At 44.2% G+C, this 17,916-nt stretch overlaps 1 protein-coding gene and 1 pseudogene across 1 annotated transcript in view; one reads left to right on the top strand and one right to left on the bottom strand.

Moving 5' to 3' along the window:
- LOC125152608 (KRAB domain-containing protein 5-like) overlaps positions 1-12,878 on the bottom strand; it is a 41,666-nt gene extending 28,788 nt beyond the window's left edge. Inside the window, exon 1 of the mRNA XM_047834672.1 lies at positions 12,846-12,878. Coding sequence (XP_047690628.1) covers positions 12,846-12,878 — 33 coding nt within the window. The remainder of the gene's footprint in view (positions 1-12,845) is intronic.
- Positions 11,665-11,761, top strand: LOC125153875 (uncharacterized; annotated as a pseudogene).
- Positions 12,879-17,916: the final 5,038 nt, after the last annotated feature.

The raw sequence follows: 17,916 nt of genomic DNA, 5'->3' as shown, positions 1-17,916 counted from the left end.
GGTGTTTTGCTACAGAGTACAGGCAATCTTATTTTGCCAATAGCCAGACCTCCAAGGTCCAGTAAACTCCACTTCAGCATAAAAAAAGTTCCTTCAAAACTTATGTTATCTCCCCTCCCCTAACTAAAAAGTATAGAACCAGTCACTCTTCACAATCCCAGTGCAAGCTCTTTCTGCCCATGGGTCCTGTACCTGTGCTTTAATTAAAACACATTTTTGCACCAAAAACATCTCAAGAATTTTTTCTTGGCCTTTTGCTCTGGAACCCAAACTTCAAATCACATTAGGTTTTATAGCAATTACAGGTTCTACTAGAAGAGCAAGAAAGGCAACAACAAGCCATCTGAGCATTTCCTATTTACTACATAGTATGTAACAGTTTTTCATAAGTTAATAAAAACATAGATAATCTAAGACAGTAAACACATTATTCTGTTTGTATGCAAATATTTTTTAAAAATTTTTTAATGTTTATTCATCTTTGAGAGACAGGGAGAGACAAAGTGTGAATGGGGGGGGGGGGGGCAGAGAGAGAGGGAGACACAGAATCCAAAGCAGGCTCCAGGCTCCAAGCTGTCAGCACAGAGACTGACACAGGGCTTGAACCCCCGACCATGAGATCATGACCTGAGCTGATGTCAGTCGCCCAACTGACTGAGACACCCAGATGCCCCTGTATGCAAATATTTTGTCAAACATCCAGTACATGGAGTGGATCAGTCTTTTTTGTTTTTTAATGTTTATTTATTTTGAGAGAGAGAGAGACAGAGAGAGTACGCAGGGGATGGGCATAGAGAATCCCAAGCATGCTCTGTGCTGTCAGCCCAGAGCCCGAGGTGGGGGCTGGATCTCATGAACCCTGAGATCATGACCTGAGCTGAAACCAAGAGTCAGACATTTCACCAACCACCCAGATGCCACTCAATCACTTCTTTTGAAGGCCATGGATTTTTGCTCTGTCTTCTTCAATTTTGACTTCTCAAATTTCTCAATCCCAGCCATATTGGGTTTGTCAGACATGGTTGCAGAGGAAGCAGAGTAAGTCTCATGAGCAGGTCAAGTCTAGTCTGTGCAGTGACGACCACCAAGTGCCTAAAGATTTTATGTTTAAGTAATCTCTACACCCAAGGTAGGGCTCGAAATCACAACCCTGATTTTGCTCCACCAATGGAACCAGCCAGGTGGCCCTCTACAGGCACTTTCTTATGTTAAAGAAGACTTACAGGGGGCACCTGGGTGGTGCAGTCGGTTGAGCGTCCGACTTGAGCCAGGTCACGATCTCGCGGTCCGTGAGTTCAAGCCCCGCGTCAGGCTCTGGGCTGGGATGGCTCGGAGCCTGGAGCCTGTTTCCGATTCTGTGTCTCCCTCTCTCTCTGCCCCTCCCCCATTCATGCTCTGTCTCTCTCTGTCCCAAAAATAAATAAACGTTGAAAAAAAAAATTAAAAAAAAAAAAGAAGACTTACAGGATCCTGGAGGTTTGGTTACTGTCCAGCTAAGGTTGCTTTATGTCTTGAGAAAAGCATTAACATTAAAGCAGTTGTGAATTCCTTGAGGAATATCTTACTCTGCCAGTCTCAACTATTTATCAGGGGGCTGCAAGTCAGAAGGAAATTTAATTTTATCTACATTTCTTTTGTCTTTGTTTTCCTCATCAGAAACTACAAGCAAAGGTAACTCGAAAGAAGTTTCCAGGGGCGCCTGGGTGGCTCAGTCGGTTAGGTGGCTGACTTCGGCTCAGGTCATGATCTTGTGGTCCGTGAGTTCTAGCCCCACGTCGGGCTCTATGCTGACAGCTCAGAGCCTGGAGCCTGCTTCATATTCTGTGTCTCCCTCTCTCTGACCCTCCCCTGTTCATGCTCTGTCTCTCCCTGTCTCAGAAATGGATAAATGTTAAAAAAAATTAAAAAAAAAAAAAAAAAAAAAGAAAGAAGTTTCCAGTTTAAAGGTGATAATTTCTGCACATCGCAGTAAATCCATCTAAGATCCTTAGGAATGATTGAGAGGAAAAAATATGAACTTTAAAGGGGAAATATCGGGGCGCCTGGGTGGGTCAGTGGGTCGAATGTCCGCCTGGCTGGTCCAGTGGGTTGAGTGTCTGCCGTCGGCTCAGGTCGTGATCTCGCAGTCAGGGAGTTTGAGCCCCGCGTCAGGCTCACAGCCTGGAGCCTGCTTTGGATTCTGTGTCTCCCTCTCTCTCTGCCCCTCCCCGCTCACACTCTGTTCTGTCTCTCAAAAATGAATAAATGTTAGAAATATATTTTTTTTTAACGTTTATTTATTTTTGAGACAGAGAGAGACAGAGCATGAACGGGGAAGGGGCAGAGAGAGATGGAGACACAGAATTGGAAGCAGGCTCCAGGCTCTAAGCCATCAGCCCAGAGCCCGACGCGGGGCTCGAACTCACGGACCGTGAGATCGTGACCTGAGCTGAAGTCGGATGCTTAACCGACTGAGCCACCCAGGCGCCCCAGAAATATTGTTCTTTTTAATTTAAAAAAATTAAAACAAAATAAAGGGGAAATATCTACCAGAGAGCCCCAAGCCAAGTAAAAGAAGTTAACATCATCTATAATGAAAGAAATTGATATCAGTGCCTAAGTCAGACTAAAGGACCTATTATCACTGGTGTGTTCTTGTGGACAGCAAAAAATAAATCAGAATATAAATCAAATTACGAGCATATGGTTGATTTATACAAAGTTCAATCACCTACAATCTGTATGTCCTGTAATATTTAATGTATTTTAAATAAAGTATCCTTTTCACATTCTAAACAGCGGGACTCCCTTTTTATTTGAGAACCTTCTGAGTTATCCTGGGTCTCATATCCATCCTGTTTATTTGTGCATTTTCTTAATCCTGGTCTACACAGAGCTAATAAAGCATGTAGTTGGGACCTAAATGTGAAATGGTTTTCTTGACTGATATCCCAGGACCAGACCCCATCAGTAATAGGAATCTTGGATTCAAGGCCTTCCCCTGTGAATCTGTCACAAAGGGAATATTTTCAATACTTGTAGGACTTTAACTCAAAGCGACAATTGTTGATGTGCTATTGGAGGCCAGGCTGGAGAAGGGAGAGAAGGCTCTGGGATATACAGGAGACGTGTTCTAAAGACCTAACCTTAAGTATCATTTTTAAAAAGGTGTAGGGGCGCCTGGGTGGCTCAGTCGGTTAAGCATCCGACTCTTGGTTTCGGCTCAGGTCGTGATCCCACGGTTCATGAGTTCAAGCCCTGTGTTGGGCTCTGCGCTGACAACACTGAGCCTGCTAGGGATTCTCTCTCCTCTCTGCCCACCCCCCACCATTGCTCACACACGCTCTCTCTCTCTCTCTCTCTCTCTCTCAAAAGAAATAAACTTGAAAAATATAGTACTTTAAAAAATAAATAAAATGGTTTAAAAATGAGGTGAACACATAAGGCAGAAATATCAGAGCTAGAGGAATCAACATTTGCAATTTCTAAAAGCACGGAATTTCAGGAGAAAATGATGACATAGCCTCTGACGTGGGACATGCGGCTTACCAGAGAACTGGCCATTGCTTCTTTCACCTCGTCCTCTAGATTCCTTTCTCAGAAGGTATTTGTGGAGAAATCACCGCTACATCAGGAGAAAATGCCTTCAAAGGCACCAGCTGACTCTCTTCACGTGTAAAGCGCTCGCCTGCAGGCAGGACTTGGAAATGCAGAAAACGCCCAACTTCCTAGTCCTTTGTGTCCTGAGCTCTCAGAAACTGTGAGCTTTTACTTGGAGGCCGATCCCTGCCTTTTCCTTCTCTACTTTCGGGGGCCTCCTGTCCCACAGATACTCACAAACTCAACTAAAGCATAGGAAGACTGTGCTGCCTGGACCTGATCCTCCCAGACTCGTGTAGAGGAGACCCTGTTACCTCTCCTTGAGCCAAAGCTTGCCCTCAACTCTCCTAAATTCATGGGAATCCTTCCTGCTTAACCCTGGCCTCGCTTAGAATCACCTGGAGCAGTTGTAATTAAAACAACACTGTTGTTTCCCCCCACACCAACTGACGGGGGAGGGCACCAACAACGATGGTGTTTGAAACTCCACACGTGAACCTATTGGGAAGCATTTGGGGAAGTGACTAGATGGAAAACTAACCATGGCTATGGTTGTTGTCCAAATTTTTTTTTTTAATTCTTATTAACATTTATTTATTTTTTGAGAGTCAGAGAGAGACTGAGCACGAGCAGGGGAGGTGCAGAGGGAGGGAGACACAGAATCGGAAGCAGGCTCCAGGCTCTGAGCTGTCAGCACAGGGCCCGATGAGGGCTCAAACCCAAACCCACGAACCATGAGATCATGACCCGAGGTGAAGTCAGTCGCCCAACGGACTGAGCCACCCAGGCGCCCCGATTGTTGTCCAAATTTAAATTCATGCCTTCTCCACTGATCAGAGTTTTCTGGAGATTTAAACATTCCCCCCTCTTTCTTCTACGCAGAGGGAGCCTTCCAAATGGAGATTTCTTTTATAAATGTAAATGTCCCTTTCAAAGGAAACTTCTGTGTTTCAGAGATTTCCCTTTGTCTGCTGTTTCTTTAAAATAACAAGCCTAGGGGGGCGCCTGGGTGGCGCAGTCGGTTAAGCGGCCGACTTCAGCCAGGTCACGATCTCACGGTTCGTGAGTTCGAGCCCCGCGTCGGGCTCTGGGCTGATGGCTCAGAGCCTGGAACCTGCTTCCGATTTTGTGTCTCCCTCTCTCTCTGCCCCTCCCCTGTTCATGCTCTGTCTCTCTCTGTCCCAAAAAATAAACAAATGTTGAAAAAAAAATTTTAAATAACAAGCCTAGGGGCACCTGGATGGTTCAGTCAGTTAAGTGTCCGTCTTCGGTTCAGGTCATGATCTCTCAGTCGGTGAGTTCGAACCCCGTGTCGGGCTCTGTGCTGACCGCTGAGTCTGGAGACTGTTTCAGATTCTGTCTCCCTCTCTCTCTGCCCCTCCCATGCTCATGCTCTCTCTCTGTCTCTCAATAATAAATAAATGTTAAAAAACAATTTAAAAATAAATAAAATAACCAGCCTAAACTAACCCATGTTTTCGGGTGGCAAAATGCTTTCCTTCAGTAGGTAAATGCCTATTTTCATAAGTAACTCCCAAACAGTTCTCGAAAGTAAATGTAACTTTTACACTCCTATCTGCAATACATGAGAATTCTAATTCCTCTACATTTTCATGGAAAGTGGTATTATCCTTTTGTCTTAATTTTAGCCATTCTAGAAAATATTAAGTGGTTTCTCACTATAAAATATGAAGTGGCCTTGCTATATTTGTCCTGGTGACTGAGAAGACTGTGTAGAAGAAACGTTTTGTTTTTGCATCTAGATTCCTTGGCTGATCTAATAATCAAACTGACATAAGACAGATTTGATAAAATTTGGAAGTGAGGTTCATGAGCAAATTGCCAAGAAAAAATTCTTGAGACGTTTTTGGTGCAAAAACGTGATTTTGTTAAAGCACAGGTACAGGAGCTGTGGGCAGAAAGAGCTGCACTGGGCTTGGGAGAAGTAACTGATTATATAACTTCTAAGTTTGTGGAGGAAGGGGGGTTAGAGATGATGTAAATTTCTAAGGAATTTTGAAGCATGGCTTTCCAGACCTTGACGGGCTAGCTGTTGTTAAGAGAAGGTTACTTTTAAGTCTTTGATATGATATAAACATGAAGGCAGCCATGAGTTCCTTGGGGAAGAGTCCTGCTCAGCGGTCTCAGGTGTCCATCAGTAAGTAGGCTGCAAGCTGTAAAGAGATTTAAGCTACATTTCTCTTTGCCTTTGTTTCCCACACCTGATTAACAGGACAAAAATTTAAGTTCTTAATTACAGGAATACTAAAGATATGAGGCTTAAAAATAGGCGATTCGGGGCGCCTGGGTGGCGCAGTCGGTTAAGCGTCCGACTTTAGCCAGGTCACGATCTCGCGGTCCCGGAGTTCGAGCCCCGCCTCAGGCTCTGGGCTGATGGCTCAGAGCCTGGAGCCTGTTTCCGATTTTGTGTCTCCCTCTCTCTCTGCCCCTCCCCCGTTCATGCTCTGTCTCTCTCTGTCCCAAAAATAAATAAACGTTGAAAAAAATTAACAAAAACAAAAACAGGCGATTCATGTTTATATGCCATGCTGACTTAACAAGAAGGGGGTGATATGCCGCGATTGGAAAGACCCCCGAAAACAAACCACCAGAGTCCAGAGTCAAAGCCAAGCAGCAAGGGTCGTTTATTCGAACCCGGTCCTCCGCGCACTCATTGCCGGTGACGCTAAGAGGCCCCGAGCAAGAATCTTACAGCTTCTTTTATAGACAGGCACAAACAAGTTAGGGATTTTTTGAGGTTACAGAGCTGTTATTGGTTGACATTTAAATTTGAACACTCAGCAGAACTCGATTGGTTCCCGCCTTTATTTCAAACCATTCAGCAGAACTTGATTGGTTCCCGCCTTTATGTCAGACTACAACCCGGCGTGCCCTGGCTGGTTTCGGGAATGGCTGGGGGGGGGGGGGGGGGGGGGGCGGGGGAGGTCTTTTCTTCGCAGTTGTGAGTACACCTGGTAATTTTTCTTAGCCTCTCAGGGGGTAGGGATTTACAGTTTCAAAAAGGGGGTAAGTAGGGGTGCCTGGGTGGCTCAGTTGGTTGAGCATCCGACTTTGGCTCAGATCATGGTCTCAATGTTCGTGAGTTCAAGCCCTACATCAGGCTCTGTGCTGACAGCTTGGAGCCCGGAGTCTGTGTCTCCCTCTCTCTCTGCCCCTCTCCCACTCATGCTCCCTCGCAAAAATAATAAACATTACCAATAATAATAATAAACAAATGGGGGAAGTACATCCACAGGGAAATGGAAAGAAGAAATTTTTGGTAAACTAATATTTGCCATGCCAGGCAGGTAACTCTTTCTAATATAAAAATTTGTCTTGGGGAGGGTGGGTGATGGGTATTGAGGAGGGCACCTTTTGGTATGAGCACTGGGTGTTGTATGGAAACCAATTTGACAATAAATTTCATATATTGAAAAAAAAAATTTGTCTCTGGAGGGCACCTGGGCAGCTCAGTTGCTTAAGCATCTAACTTTGGCTCAGGTCATGATCTCACAATTCATGAGTTCAAGCCCCGTGTCAGGCTCTGTGCTGACAGCTCAGAGCCTGGAGCCTGCTTTGGGTTCTGTGTCTCCCTCTCTCTCTGCCTCTCCCCTGCTCTCTCTCTCTCTCAAAAATAAACAAACATTAAAAAAAATTTTTTTTTGTTTAAATATTCTCTGGTGTAAACTCTCTTCCTGATAGAGTGATAGAGGTCCCCCATCTAATTTCTTTTCGGTATATAGATCAGCCTCAGAAAAGAAGAGAATCCTTCTATTTGCAGCAAGAGAATAAAACTGGAGGACATTTTGTTAGGTTAAAGAAGCCACATAGAGAAAAATAGACACTGTTTGAAACTACATATATGCAGGATCTTAAAAAAGTTAGAATCATAAAAGTGAAGATTAGCAATGTTTGTTGCCAGGAGCTGAGGGTGGGGAAAATGTTGAGATGTTGGTCAAGTGGTAAAAAGGTTCACTTATGCAGGATGTGTAAGCATGCAACATCAAATGTACATCATGGTGACTATAGTTAATAATAGTGTATTGCACGCTTGAAATTTGCTGGGAGAGGGCATCTGAAGCATTCCCACCACACACACACACACACACACACACACACACACACACTTTTTAAAATTTACATCCAAATTAGCATAGAGTGCAACAATGATTTCAGCAGTAGATTTCTTATTGCACCTTACCCACTTAGCCCATCCCCCCTCCCACAACCCCTCCCGTAACCCTCAGTTTGTTCTCCATATTTATGAGTCTCTTCTGTTTTGTCCCCTTCCCTGTTTTTATATTATTTTTGCTTCCCTTCCCTTGTGTTCATCTGTTCTGTGTCTTAAAGTCCTCATATGAGTGAAGTCATATGATATTTGTCTTTCTCTAATTTTGCTTAGCATAATACCCTCCAGTTCCATCCACGTAGTTGCAAATGGCAAGATTTCATTCTTTTTGATTGCTGAGTAATGCTCCATTGTATATATAGACCACATCTTCCTTATCCGTTCATCCATTGATGGACATTTGGGCTCTTTCCATACTTTGGCTATTGTTGATAGCACTGCTATAAACATGGGGGTGCATGTGTCCCTTCAAAACAGCACACCTATATCCCTTGGGAAAATATCTAGTAGTGCAATTGCTGGGTCATAGGGTAGTTCTATTTTTAGTTTTTTGAGGACTCTCCATACTGTTTTCCACAGTGGCTGCACCAGCTTGCATTCCCAACACACACACACACACACACACACACACACACACACACACCTTAACTACAGGAGGTAAGGGACATGATCATTAGCTTGACTTGTTGGAGAAATGAATAAAGTACGCCAAAGATGGCAGATGCGGCTAAAACAAACTCTGGTCTCTAGATTAGAGATCCCTCCGGGTTCTTCTTCCTTTGTTTGCTGCACGTGCAACCCCCCCTCCCCCCCGCCACACACACACACACACACACACACACACACACACAAATGCGGAGGCTTACAAGTATAAATTACCCTTCCTGCTCGCATCTGGGGCTCAGATCTTTGGAGAAACAATCTCCTCTGAGCCCATCGGTGTTAAATAAATCTCTGATCCACCAAGATCTCCGAGTGCCGCTTGATTTTTCCGCCAGCGTTCCAGCCTGGTTCCGAAACAGATTGTGGCGATCTTTTTTTTTTTTTTTAAGAGTTTATTTTTAAGTAATCTCTACACGCAAACGTGGGGCTCGGACTCATGACCCCAAGATCAGGATTCACATGCTCTTCTAACGGAGCCAGCCAGGTGCCCAACTGTGTTAATCATTTTGTAGCTAGTGCAGAGTGGGGAAGGACATCTGGTTCCGGGGATCCCAAACAGACAGGGATTGTTTTGTTTTGTTTTGTTTTGTTTTTAAATGTTTTATTTAATTTTATTTTTTAGAGGCAAAGAGAGAGAGGGGGAGACACAGAATCCGAAGCAGGCTCCAAGCTCTGAGCTGTCAGCACAGAGCCCCACGAGGGGCTAGAACACACAAACTGTGATCAGGACCTGAGCCAAAGTCGGATGCTTAACCGACTGAGCCTCCCAGGCACCCCCAGACCAGGTTTGGCCACTAGCTGCTGACAAAATCCAAGGCAGAAGAGCGGTGGTGGAACAGGAAAGGGATTTCCTTCAGTGGGACCAAAGGGGATATGCAGGTGAGCCGAACTCTAATTTCCAAACGTCTGCTCTCCTTATCCTGTGAAGTGTATGCCTTCACTCTGAAATCCTAGACCCCTATCGATATGGGGAACAAAGGCAAAAAAAAAAATCAATCTCCTTGCAACTTGCAGCCCATTGACAAACCTTGAGACAGACTGAGTGATCTTCTAGGAACTCAAGCACCTCCATGTTAATAGTTTGCTAAGGGCAAAAGGCAATCTTTTCCTTCCTTCCTCCCTTCCTTCCTTCTGAAGGACAGAGAAAGCAAGCAGGGGAGAGGCAGAGAGAGAGAGGGAGAGAGAGAATCCTAACCAGACTCCACCCTGTCAGCCCAGAGCCTGACATAGGGCTTGAATCCACAAACTGTGATATCATGACCTGAGCTGAAACCAAGAATCTGCCACTTAACCAACTGAGCTACCCAGGCACCTCAGCAATCTTTTGCTTTAGTTTGACATTATCCCAAGCACCACACCCCCTCCCAAGATGCTGTAAGTCTCCTTTAACATATAAAAATACCTTTGGAAACTTCCTTTAACTCTACTTCCCCAAGATAACAGGTTGACAATCAGGCTCCAAGCATATGGCCCACTGATATACATCTGAAGGGTCTCATGACTGAGTTTTTAGTAAACAGTAATAAATGACCTTTTCTGAACAACAGGTAGTCCCTCAAGGTCCTGGAAACCTTGTTTCCAAAATTCCTTAGAGACTTACACTATCCCTAACCCCCTCCCCACCTGAAGGTATATAACCAGTCACTCTTCACAGTCCTAGTGCAGCTCTTTCTGCCCACGGGTCCTGCCCCTATGCCTAAATAAAACCACCTCTGCACCAAAGTCGTCTCAAGAATTCTTTGTTCACTTCTGAACCCCAACATTGCCACATCACCTACCCCCTTGTCTTTACCTCAGAATGACATATATACCTCATTTTACCTGTGTTTAAAATTTCTATGCCTATGTGGTATTCATCATAGGTACAGCAGTAAATTTTATTTTCTCATGTTAATCTGGTCTCATGTCAATTCGATTCTTTTTTTTTTTGAGAGAGCAAGCACAAGTAGGAGAGAAAGGAGCAGAAAGAAAGGGAGAGAGAGAATCTATCAGTGCAGAGCCTGACACAGGGCTCAATCCCACAAACCATGAGATCATGACCTGAGCTGAAATCAAGGGTCAGATGACCAACCAACTGAGCTACCCATACACCCCAGGATCCTTGTCTAGAAGGACCCTTGAGGGGACAGGTCTACTCTTGCTCCCCAACAATGGTAATTAGATATTTGTCCTGCCAACAGATGGGTCACTGAGATAAAATGTACTTCTGGTAATAACCAGAGTTTGGGAAGGGCCCCCAGTTTATTTTTTTTTTTAATTTTTTTTTTCAACGTTTATTTATTTTTGGGACAGAGAGAGACAGAGCATGAACAGGGGAGGGGCAGAGAGAGAGGGAGACACAGAATCAGAAACAGGCTCCAGGCTCTGAGCCATCAGCCCAGAGCCCGACGTGGGGCTCGAACTCACAGACCGCGAGATCGTGACCTGGCTGAAGTCGGACACTTAACCGACTGCGCCACCCAGGCGCCCTGGGAAGGGCCCCCAGTTTAGATTCCTCTGTGTCATTAAGGGAGAAGCAAAATTTTTCTTGAGTCTACAGGGTCTCAATTGTCTTCAGTTGAAAATAATCCACATGCCAAAGTGGCACATTCTGGCAGGGGCGGGGGAAGGGGGGTGCTGTCCCAAACCCTTTCAAAGCACAGAATTTAATAAGAAATCAAGGCACCAAACCATACAATCTTTGCTCCTGTATATCTGCCTTTAGATTTCAGCAAAACATTAGCACTACCATTGAGACATGGGAGGAGCAGTAAACCAAACCTCTGACCTCCTCTAATCAGTTCAGTGAGGCCACAGCCCAGAGTGGGGCCAGAGCTGGAAAAGCTTCTGGAGAGAGGGCTCTGGGTGGAGCTGGGGAGGCAGATTGCTCTAGGCTTCTGAGCTCCTTGCCTGTGGGGTATTTATTCCCAATTCTGTCTTCCTACATTTGCCTAGTAAAAACTTTGTATGATTATATTCCACTTAAGCCAATTACCTACTTTACAACATAATAATAAGCAATTTAACATAAACTCTTAAGAGTTTTCTGGGACAATCCCACCAGAAACTAAAGTTGGCCCTTGAAAAACATGGGTTTGAATTTGCGCCAGACTACTGAGACATGAATGGTTTTCAACAAATACAGTACAGTACTGTATTTTCCTTTTGATTTCCTGAACAGTCTCTAGCTTTCTTTATTGTTAAGACTCTAGTATATAATCTGCATATAACACACAAGATACATGTTAATCGATTGTTTATGTCATTGGTAAGGCTTCCAGTCAACAGTAGCCTGGTAAGAGTCAAGTGTTTGGGTGTTCACATCTGCAGCACATATACTAAAAATGGAATAGTACAGATTAGCGTGGCCCCTAGAATGACATGCAAATTCATGAAGCGTTCCATATTTAAAAAAAAAAAAAAAAAAAAAGAGCCAAGGTTTTAGGGACTCAAAAGTGACACACAGATTTTCATCACCATGGGGTCAGTGCCCCCAACCTCCGTGATGTTTAAAGGTCAAGTAGATCTTATTCTTAACAAGGTAAACAAATACTACGACTACAAAACTCTTTTCTTCGTGGATGGCCTTCAGGGGCCACAAGAGTACTCATAAAACCACAGAGAAATGAACCCATAGTCCCCTGTGAACCACCCGTTCCTTGCACTGACCCCACAGTCTGGAATTCAACCGTGTAACCATTTGCTCTAGACTGGAAGTCTCTAGATGGTAGGGGCCATTGCTCTTCATCTGTTTTTCTCATGACCACATTAAGTAGACACAATCACTTTCTCTAGCAGTTTGTAAGCCTCCTCAGTGTTCATCCCACAACAAGGAACCTGAACTAACTCACACCTGGGTGCCGTGGAGATTCCTTCTATGGGGGAAGAAGAGGACCCTGAATGACTCACCCCACCTCCTCTGAGATAGAAGCAAATTCAAATACTGTTGTCATCCAGACCCCAGTCTGCACATGATATTCCCCACACCCTAAACAGTCCCCGGTGCTGGAGAGAGTGTCCCCAGTGAGACTGACCTGCTGCCTCCAGAGTGATGAAGAGGAGAGACTAGGGGGTGAGTCTGTGGCATCAGGTAGATCTTGGATCTGCTAGGTTGAGAGCACCCATGGCCCCAGGTGTGATACAGCTTGTCCCTGAGCAGAACACTCTTATGTAAAATGTCTCTACACCAGTAACACAGTTTACACTTAGGTTTAATTGTGGTCATGGCTCTGGATATTTTGAGTCCTGACCTCCCATGCCTAGGGACCTTCTCCCCTCTTGACATGGCATCAAGGCAGGGCGTGCGTCCCTGAAAAGGGCTGCTTTTGCTGCCCATACTCGTTGGCACTGAACTGGACAGCAGGAGCACCTCACACAGCTGCAGCAGATCACTGAATGAAATCTGGACAACACTGGGGGCCCGTTCCAGTGAGGACCTTTGACTTCATGTCTCTGTCCATCTGTCAAGCTCAAGAAAACATGTCCCCTGGATTACCTGCACGTCCTCAAAAATCTTGCCTTCTCTCATGAATCCCAAGTAGAGAGCCTCTGTGTGCAGATTCTAGGTGGAATTGTACCTCTATCTTTGTGGTTGCTACGGAGATAGGAGGGAGCCCTGAGGGGAGATGATGCTCTAACCCATCTTAAAGATCCCCATGCACTGGATGCAGAACTTGTTGCTACAGGGGTGACTGGGTGGCTCCGTTGGTTGAGCATACAAGTCTTGACTTTGGCTCAGGTCATGATCTCATGTTTCGTGAGTTCCAGCCCCACATGGGGCTCTGCACTGGCAGCAGGGAGCCTCTTTGGGATTCTGTCGCCCTTTCTGTCCCTCCCCTGCTTTCTCTCTCTCTCTCTCAAAATAAAGAAATATAAACATAAAAAAAAAAAAAGAATTTGAATCTGCAGTGTTAGGTCTCTGCAGGGAAGGGGAAGTAGCAGGTATTCTCTTCACATGTACAGGCATTTGGGCAACAGATGGAGGCAGTTCAGAACCTCAGGTCAACTTGGTGCATGCACTTATCTCCCTGGGATTCCCAAGCCCCACTGTCTCCATCAGTTTTAGGTGTGAACATTAAAACAAGCTGGAACTGCTGGTCACCCTGTGATGCTGTCTTCATTGGAATCTGGTCTAACTTTGCTCTAGTGGAGACAGTAGGACTCATATAAGCAAAGACATCTTCCTGCATGCGGATTTTGGGGCATCTGAGCTCTGTGCTGCACAACTGTGGGTTAGAGCTGGAAGCCCCAGAAGGAATTGGGAAGAGGTACTCTGTGAAATGCTCCTCCAGAGGGGGTCTAATGGGCACCTGAAGTGTTTAGGTGGGGATTGGTAGTTCTGGTCAGTGGTGAGGGGAACAGAATTAAAAACAAAATGTCCTCCCAAACCAGAAAACCTCCAGACAAAAGCAGAAGAGAAAGAGAACACTTTTATTACAGAATAAGCATTAAACTGGAATGTGATGCCAATTACAGGCAATCCACTAAGTGATTAAAGACCAAAAGAAATCTCACGTTTTTGGATAGCCAAGCAGATACATATACTTATCATATTCGTGTGATAAGGTAAAAACAGGCCTCAAGTAAGAGGATTGGACAGCATTTGCTATTTGGGGTGACTGTCTGTGTGCTGACTGGCCTATTCCAAGTTACAGTAAACCCACATCTTTAGGACAGAAAGTATTTTTTTTGCACCATGGAACTTTTTCCTGCTGGACTTAGGCTCCTACCCTTCATGCAGAAACGGAGCAGTGGGCATGCTATCCCTTGATGTTCACATGTCAAAGAGCTAGATCCCATGCAATTGAGAAAGATATTCGCCGACCTGAAAGTTGAAGAAAGCTTTCTTCAGCTTAAAAAGATTTACATATATTTCAAAGATATGGAGAAACAAATGACAAGATTGGTAAAGTGAATATTCCAAGAAAAGGGAGGTGATGGAAAATCTCTTATTTTTGGCTCAGAGTATTAGGCTTCCTGTGTTGTTTGTCCTTACCACAGCCAGGCCCAAGGCCTTGACCACCTAGGGCTCGTTGACATGTGGATTCCCGCAGGCCCAGGATTCAGGCAGCTGGCGGTGGCCTCGAACTCACTGTCCTCCTGCAGAGGGGTTAGAGAAGGAAGGAGGAGGCAGTGCTGGACAAGGCTCAGCAAGGACACGAGTAGGGAGCCCGCACAGGTTTGGTGTTAGGACTGCTGGTGCCGTAGACACGGATTCAGGTTGGGGTTGGGTGTGCTCTGCCTTACTCCTGTGTGCATGCAGGCACATGGCATTCTGAGGGCTGCTCCATGAGCCTAGGAGACTCAGTCTAGGTATATGCCAGGTTTGCTGGGGGCACTTGTGAGGGTTTGGGTGGAATTTCTAAGAGCACAGGCTCTGTGGCCCCTCTTCTTGAGAGGGAAGGTGTGTGTGTGTGTGTGTGTGTGTGTGTGTGTGTGTGTGTCTATTGCTGGGGAGCGGTGTGTCATTGCTTAGTACACATGTGTGGGTAGACAGAAGTCCATGGTGACTGCACAGTGGGTGAAGGGGACTCAGGGCCAGAATTCTGTCCTCCAGAAACTCCCCAGCCCACAGCTTCCTCCCCAGTCCATGGCGTCACAGGATGATCCGTGGTCTGAAGGCCTGGAGCGGGTGAGTGGCGTCTCCCTCCAGCCCAGGTCCCTGCAGCCAGGTCTGAGTCAAGACAATGCACTCAAGTGTCCTGCCGCAACCAGGTTCACTCTCTGGAGACACTTGGTCCAAATGGCAGAGCTTTAGAACAACGACACGCCTCTCCTTTGGGCATCTCTCACGGGGCGGCATCAGGAATTATTCTAGCTGAGCATGAAGGTGTCTTCACAGCTGTGTTTGAAATGAGCAAAAGGACCACAACAGAGGACAGCTGGGAACAGAAGGAAGCCTTTGATGGCAGTGCCATCCACACGTCTGTGAGTTGTCTTGTACACAAGGTAAGTCATGATCGGTGTTAAGTAATAAAGCAGATTATAACTGCACTAACGGACCAGGTTGTGTTCATTGTCCCTTGGGTTGTATGTGCATGCCTGTGTCTTCTTGGACTTTGTGCTGCCACAGGCCTTTGATCTCTGTCCTTTAGGTACTTGTATTTCCTCACATCTTTAAACAGCTAATAAAAAACTCATTGGGGAGGGTGCCTGGGCGGCTCAGTCGGTTGAGCATCTGACTTCAGCTCAGGTCATGATGTTGTAGTTTGTGGGTTCGAGCCCTGCATCGGGTTCCACACTGTCAGCACAGAGTCCACTTCAGACCCTCTGTCCCCCTCTCTTCTGCCCCTCCCCTGCTCGTGCTTGTGTGCATGCTCTCTCTCCTTCTCTCTCAAAAATAAACATTAAAAAAAAAAAAAAACCCTCTTTGGGGAAATACATGATTCTAGGTCTGGGACAGACCTTAGAGTCTGAAAGCATCTTATACTGGTATAAAAATGGAAACTTCCCAACCCCCCCCCCCCAAAAAAATTGGAACATATCAAAGCCACATGAAAGAAAACCTTTAAGGACTCCTGATGCCCAAAGCTGGAATAATTTGAGCGATAAAATAAATAGCATCATACTGGATTATAATACCTACTGTAAGTTAACATACATGAGTTCATGCTGACATGAATAATTGAATAAACAAATAAATGAGGAAGGGACAAATCTTCCTGGCAGAAAAATGCTAAAGAGAATATACATATATTTTCACACACACACAGATATATACATATACGTATACATATATATGCCTCCTTTCAGGAGAAAGGCATTAATTTAACTCCCCTTGGTTTTGTTTTGGGATGAACTTAGTGACTTCTAAATAAGTATGGAAATGGGAACACAGTAATTTCATGAAGATACCTGGCAAGCATCAGCTGAACCAAAGGATCACGGTTAACAGCACCAGGGATACATCAAGATTATTTCCTGAATCTCTGATATGATATGACAGGAGATATTGGGATATTCTTCTAAAAATCTACGAACATATTCTAATCATTAAAAAATAATCAGACAAACTCAACTTTAGTGACATGCAAGAATAACACCTGACCAGACTTCCCCCAACTCACTAAAACCATGAAAAACTAGGAAGGGTTAAAATACTGACACAGCACAAGGGACACTGAGGAGATATGATGACTAAAGAAAATGTGGTATTCTGAAATGGATCCTGGAACATGAAAATATATTGTTACAACTGGTGAAATGCAAATAAAGCATGAAGTAAATTAACAGTGCTGCGCCAATGCTGGTCCTCAGTTTTGTCAACGGTGTCATGGGGGTGCCTGGCTGGCTCAGTCAGTAGAGCATGTGACTCTTGATCTCAGGGTCATGAGTTTGAGCCCCACATTGGGGTAGGGATTATATAAACAAACAAATAGAAAGAAGTATCTTGGTAATGTACAACATTAATATGTGGATACACTCAGTGAGAAGGTATATAGGAAGTTTCTGTATTATCTTTGCTACTTATCTGCACATATAAATTTATTCCAAAATAAAAATTTACACTAGAAATTGTAACTGCTTGTAATTTAATTGTAGAGAATTACATTACATTATTGGCATGTTTAAGTTAATATCCTTTTGTTGTTGCTGTTATTCTGAAGTTATCCAGTGTGCTTCCTTGGTGATTTCAAAAGCAATATAACTCTTCATTAAACAAAAACAGTTTCGTATCTTTTGCCCCCAAACTGTTACTACAGGTGACCCTTGAACAACATGGGCATTTGGGCTGTCAACCCGCTGTGCAGTTGAAAATGCATGTATAACTTTTTTCTTTTTTGAGAGAGAGAGGGAGAGAGAAAGAGAATGCATGAATGGGGGAGGGGCAGAGGGAGAAAGAGAATCTTAAGCAGGCTCCATGGCCAGCATGGAGCCCCATGCGAGGCTTGATCTGGTGACTGAGAGATAACGACCTGGGGCCAAAATCGAGTCAGACCCTCAACCAACTGGGCTACCCAGTGCCCCATAACTTTTGATTCTCCCAAAACTCAACTAATGTTGACCAGAAGCCTTACCAAAACCATAAGTCTATTAACACCTATTTTGTATGTTATATGTATTATGTACTGTTTTACATCTTCATACATATTATATAATTTATTCTTACAATAAACCTAGAAGAAAATGTTATTAAGAAAACCATAAGAAAAATACATTTGCAGTACTGTACTATAAAAAATCTACACATAAGTAGACCTATGCAGTTCAAAAACCATGGTTCAAGGGTCAACTGAATACAATATTATAAATTGATTTATAAGTTTGTGCTAATTTATCATTTTCATGTAAATATTATATAGATATATATTACCTGTCAATGACCATTCAAGGGTCTTAATAAAATGCTGAATAATTTTCTATTGGGTTTATATACTAAAGGTCCACATTTGGATAGCAACATAAATAATTCTATCACATTTGTTTCTCAATGAGACCAACTACAAAAATTATGTATAATCTAGGTTTCATTCTAATTTATGGTATATGAAATTCAAGTAAGTGATAAGATATTTTATGGTAGAAAGTAATCATCACTAGAATTATATATAAATTTTATATATATA

Source organism: Prionailurus viverrinus, chromosome E2, assembly GCF_022837055.1.
Source record: "Prionailurus viverrinus isolate Anna chromosome E2, UM_Priviv_1.0, whole genome shotgun sequence".
Lineage (NCBI taxonomy): Eukaryota > Metazoa > Chordata > Mammalia > Carnivora > Felidae > Prionailurus > Prionailurus viverrinus.
Note: the sequence above shows the minus strand (reverse complement) of the source record. Positions and strands in the feature narration are given on the sequence as shown.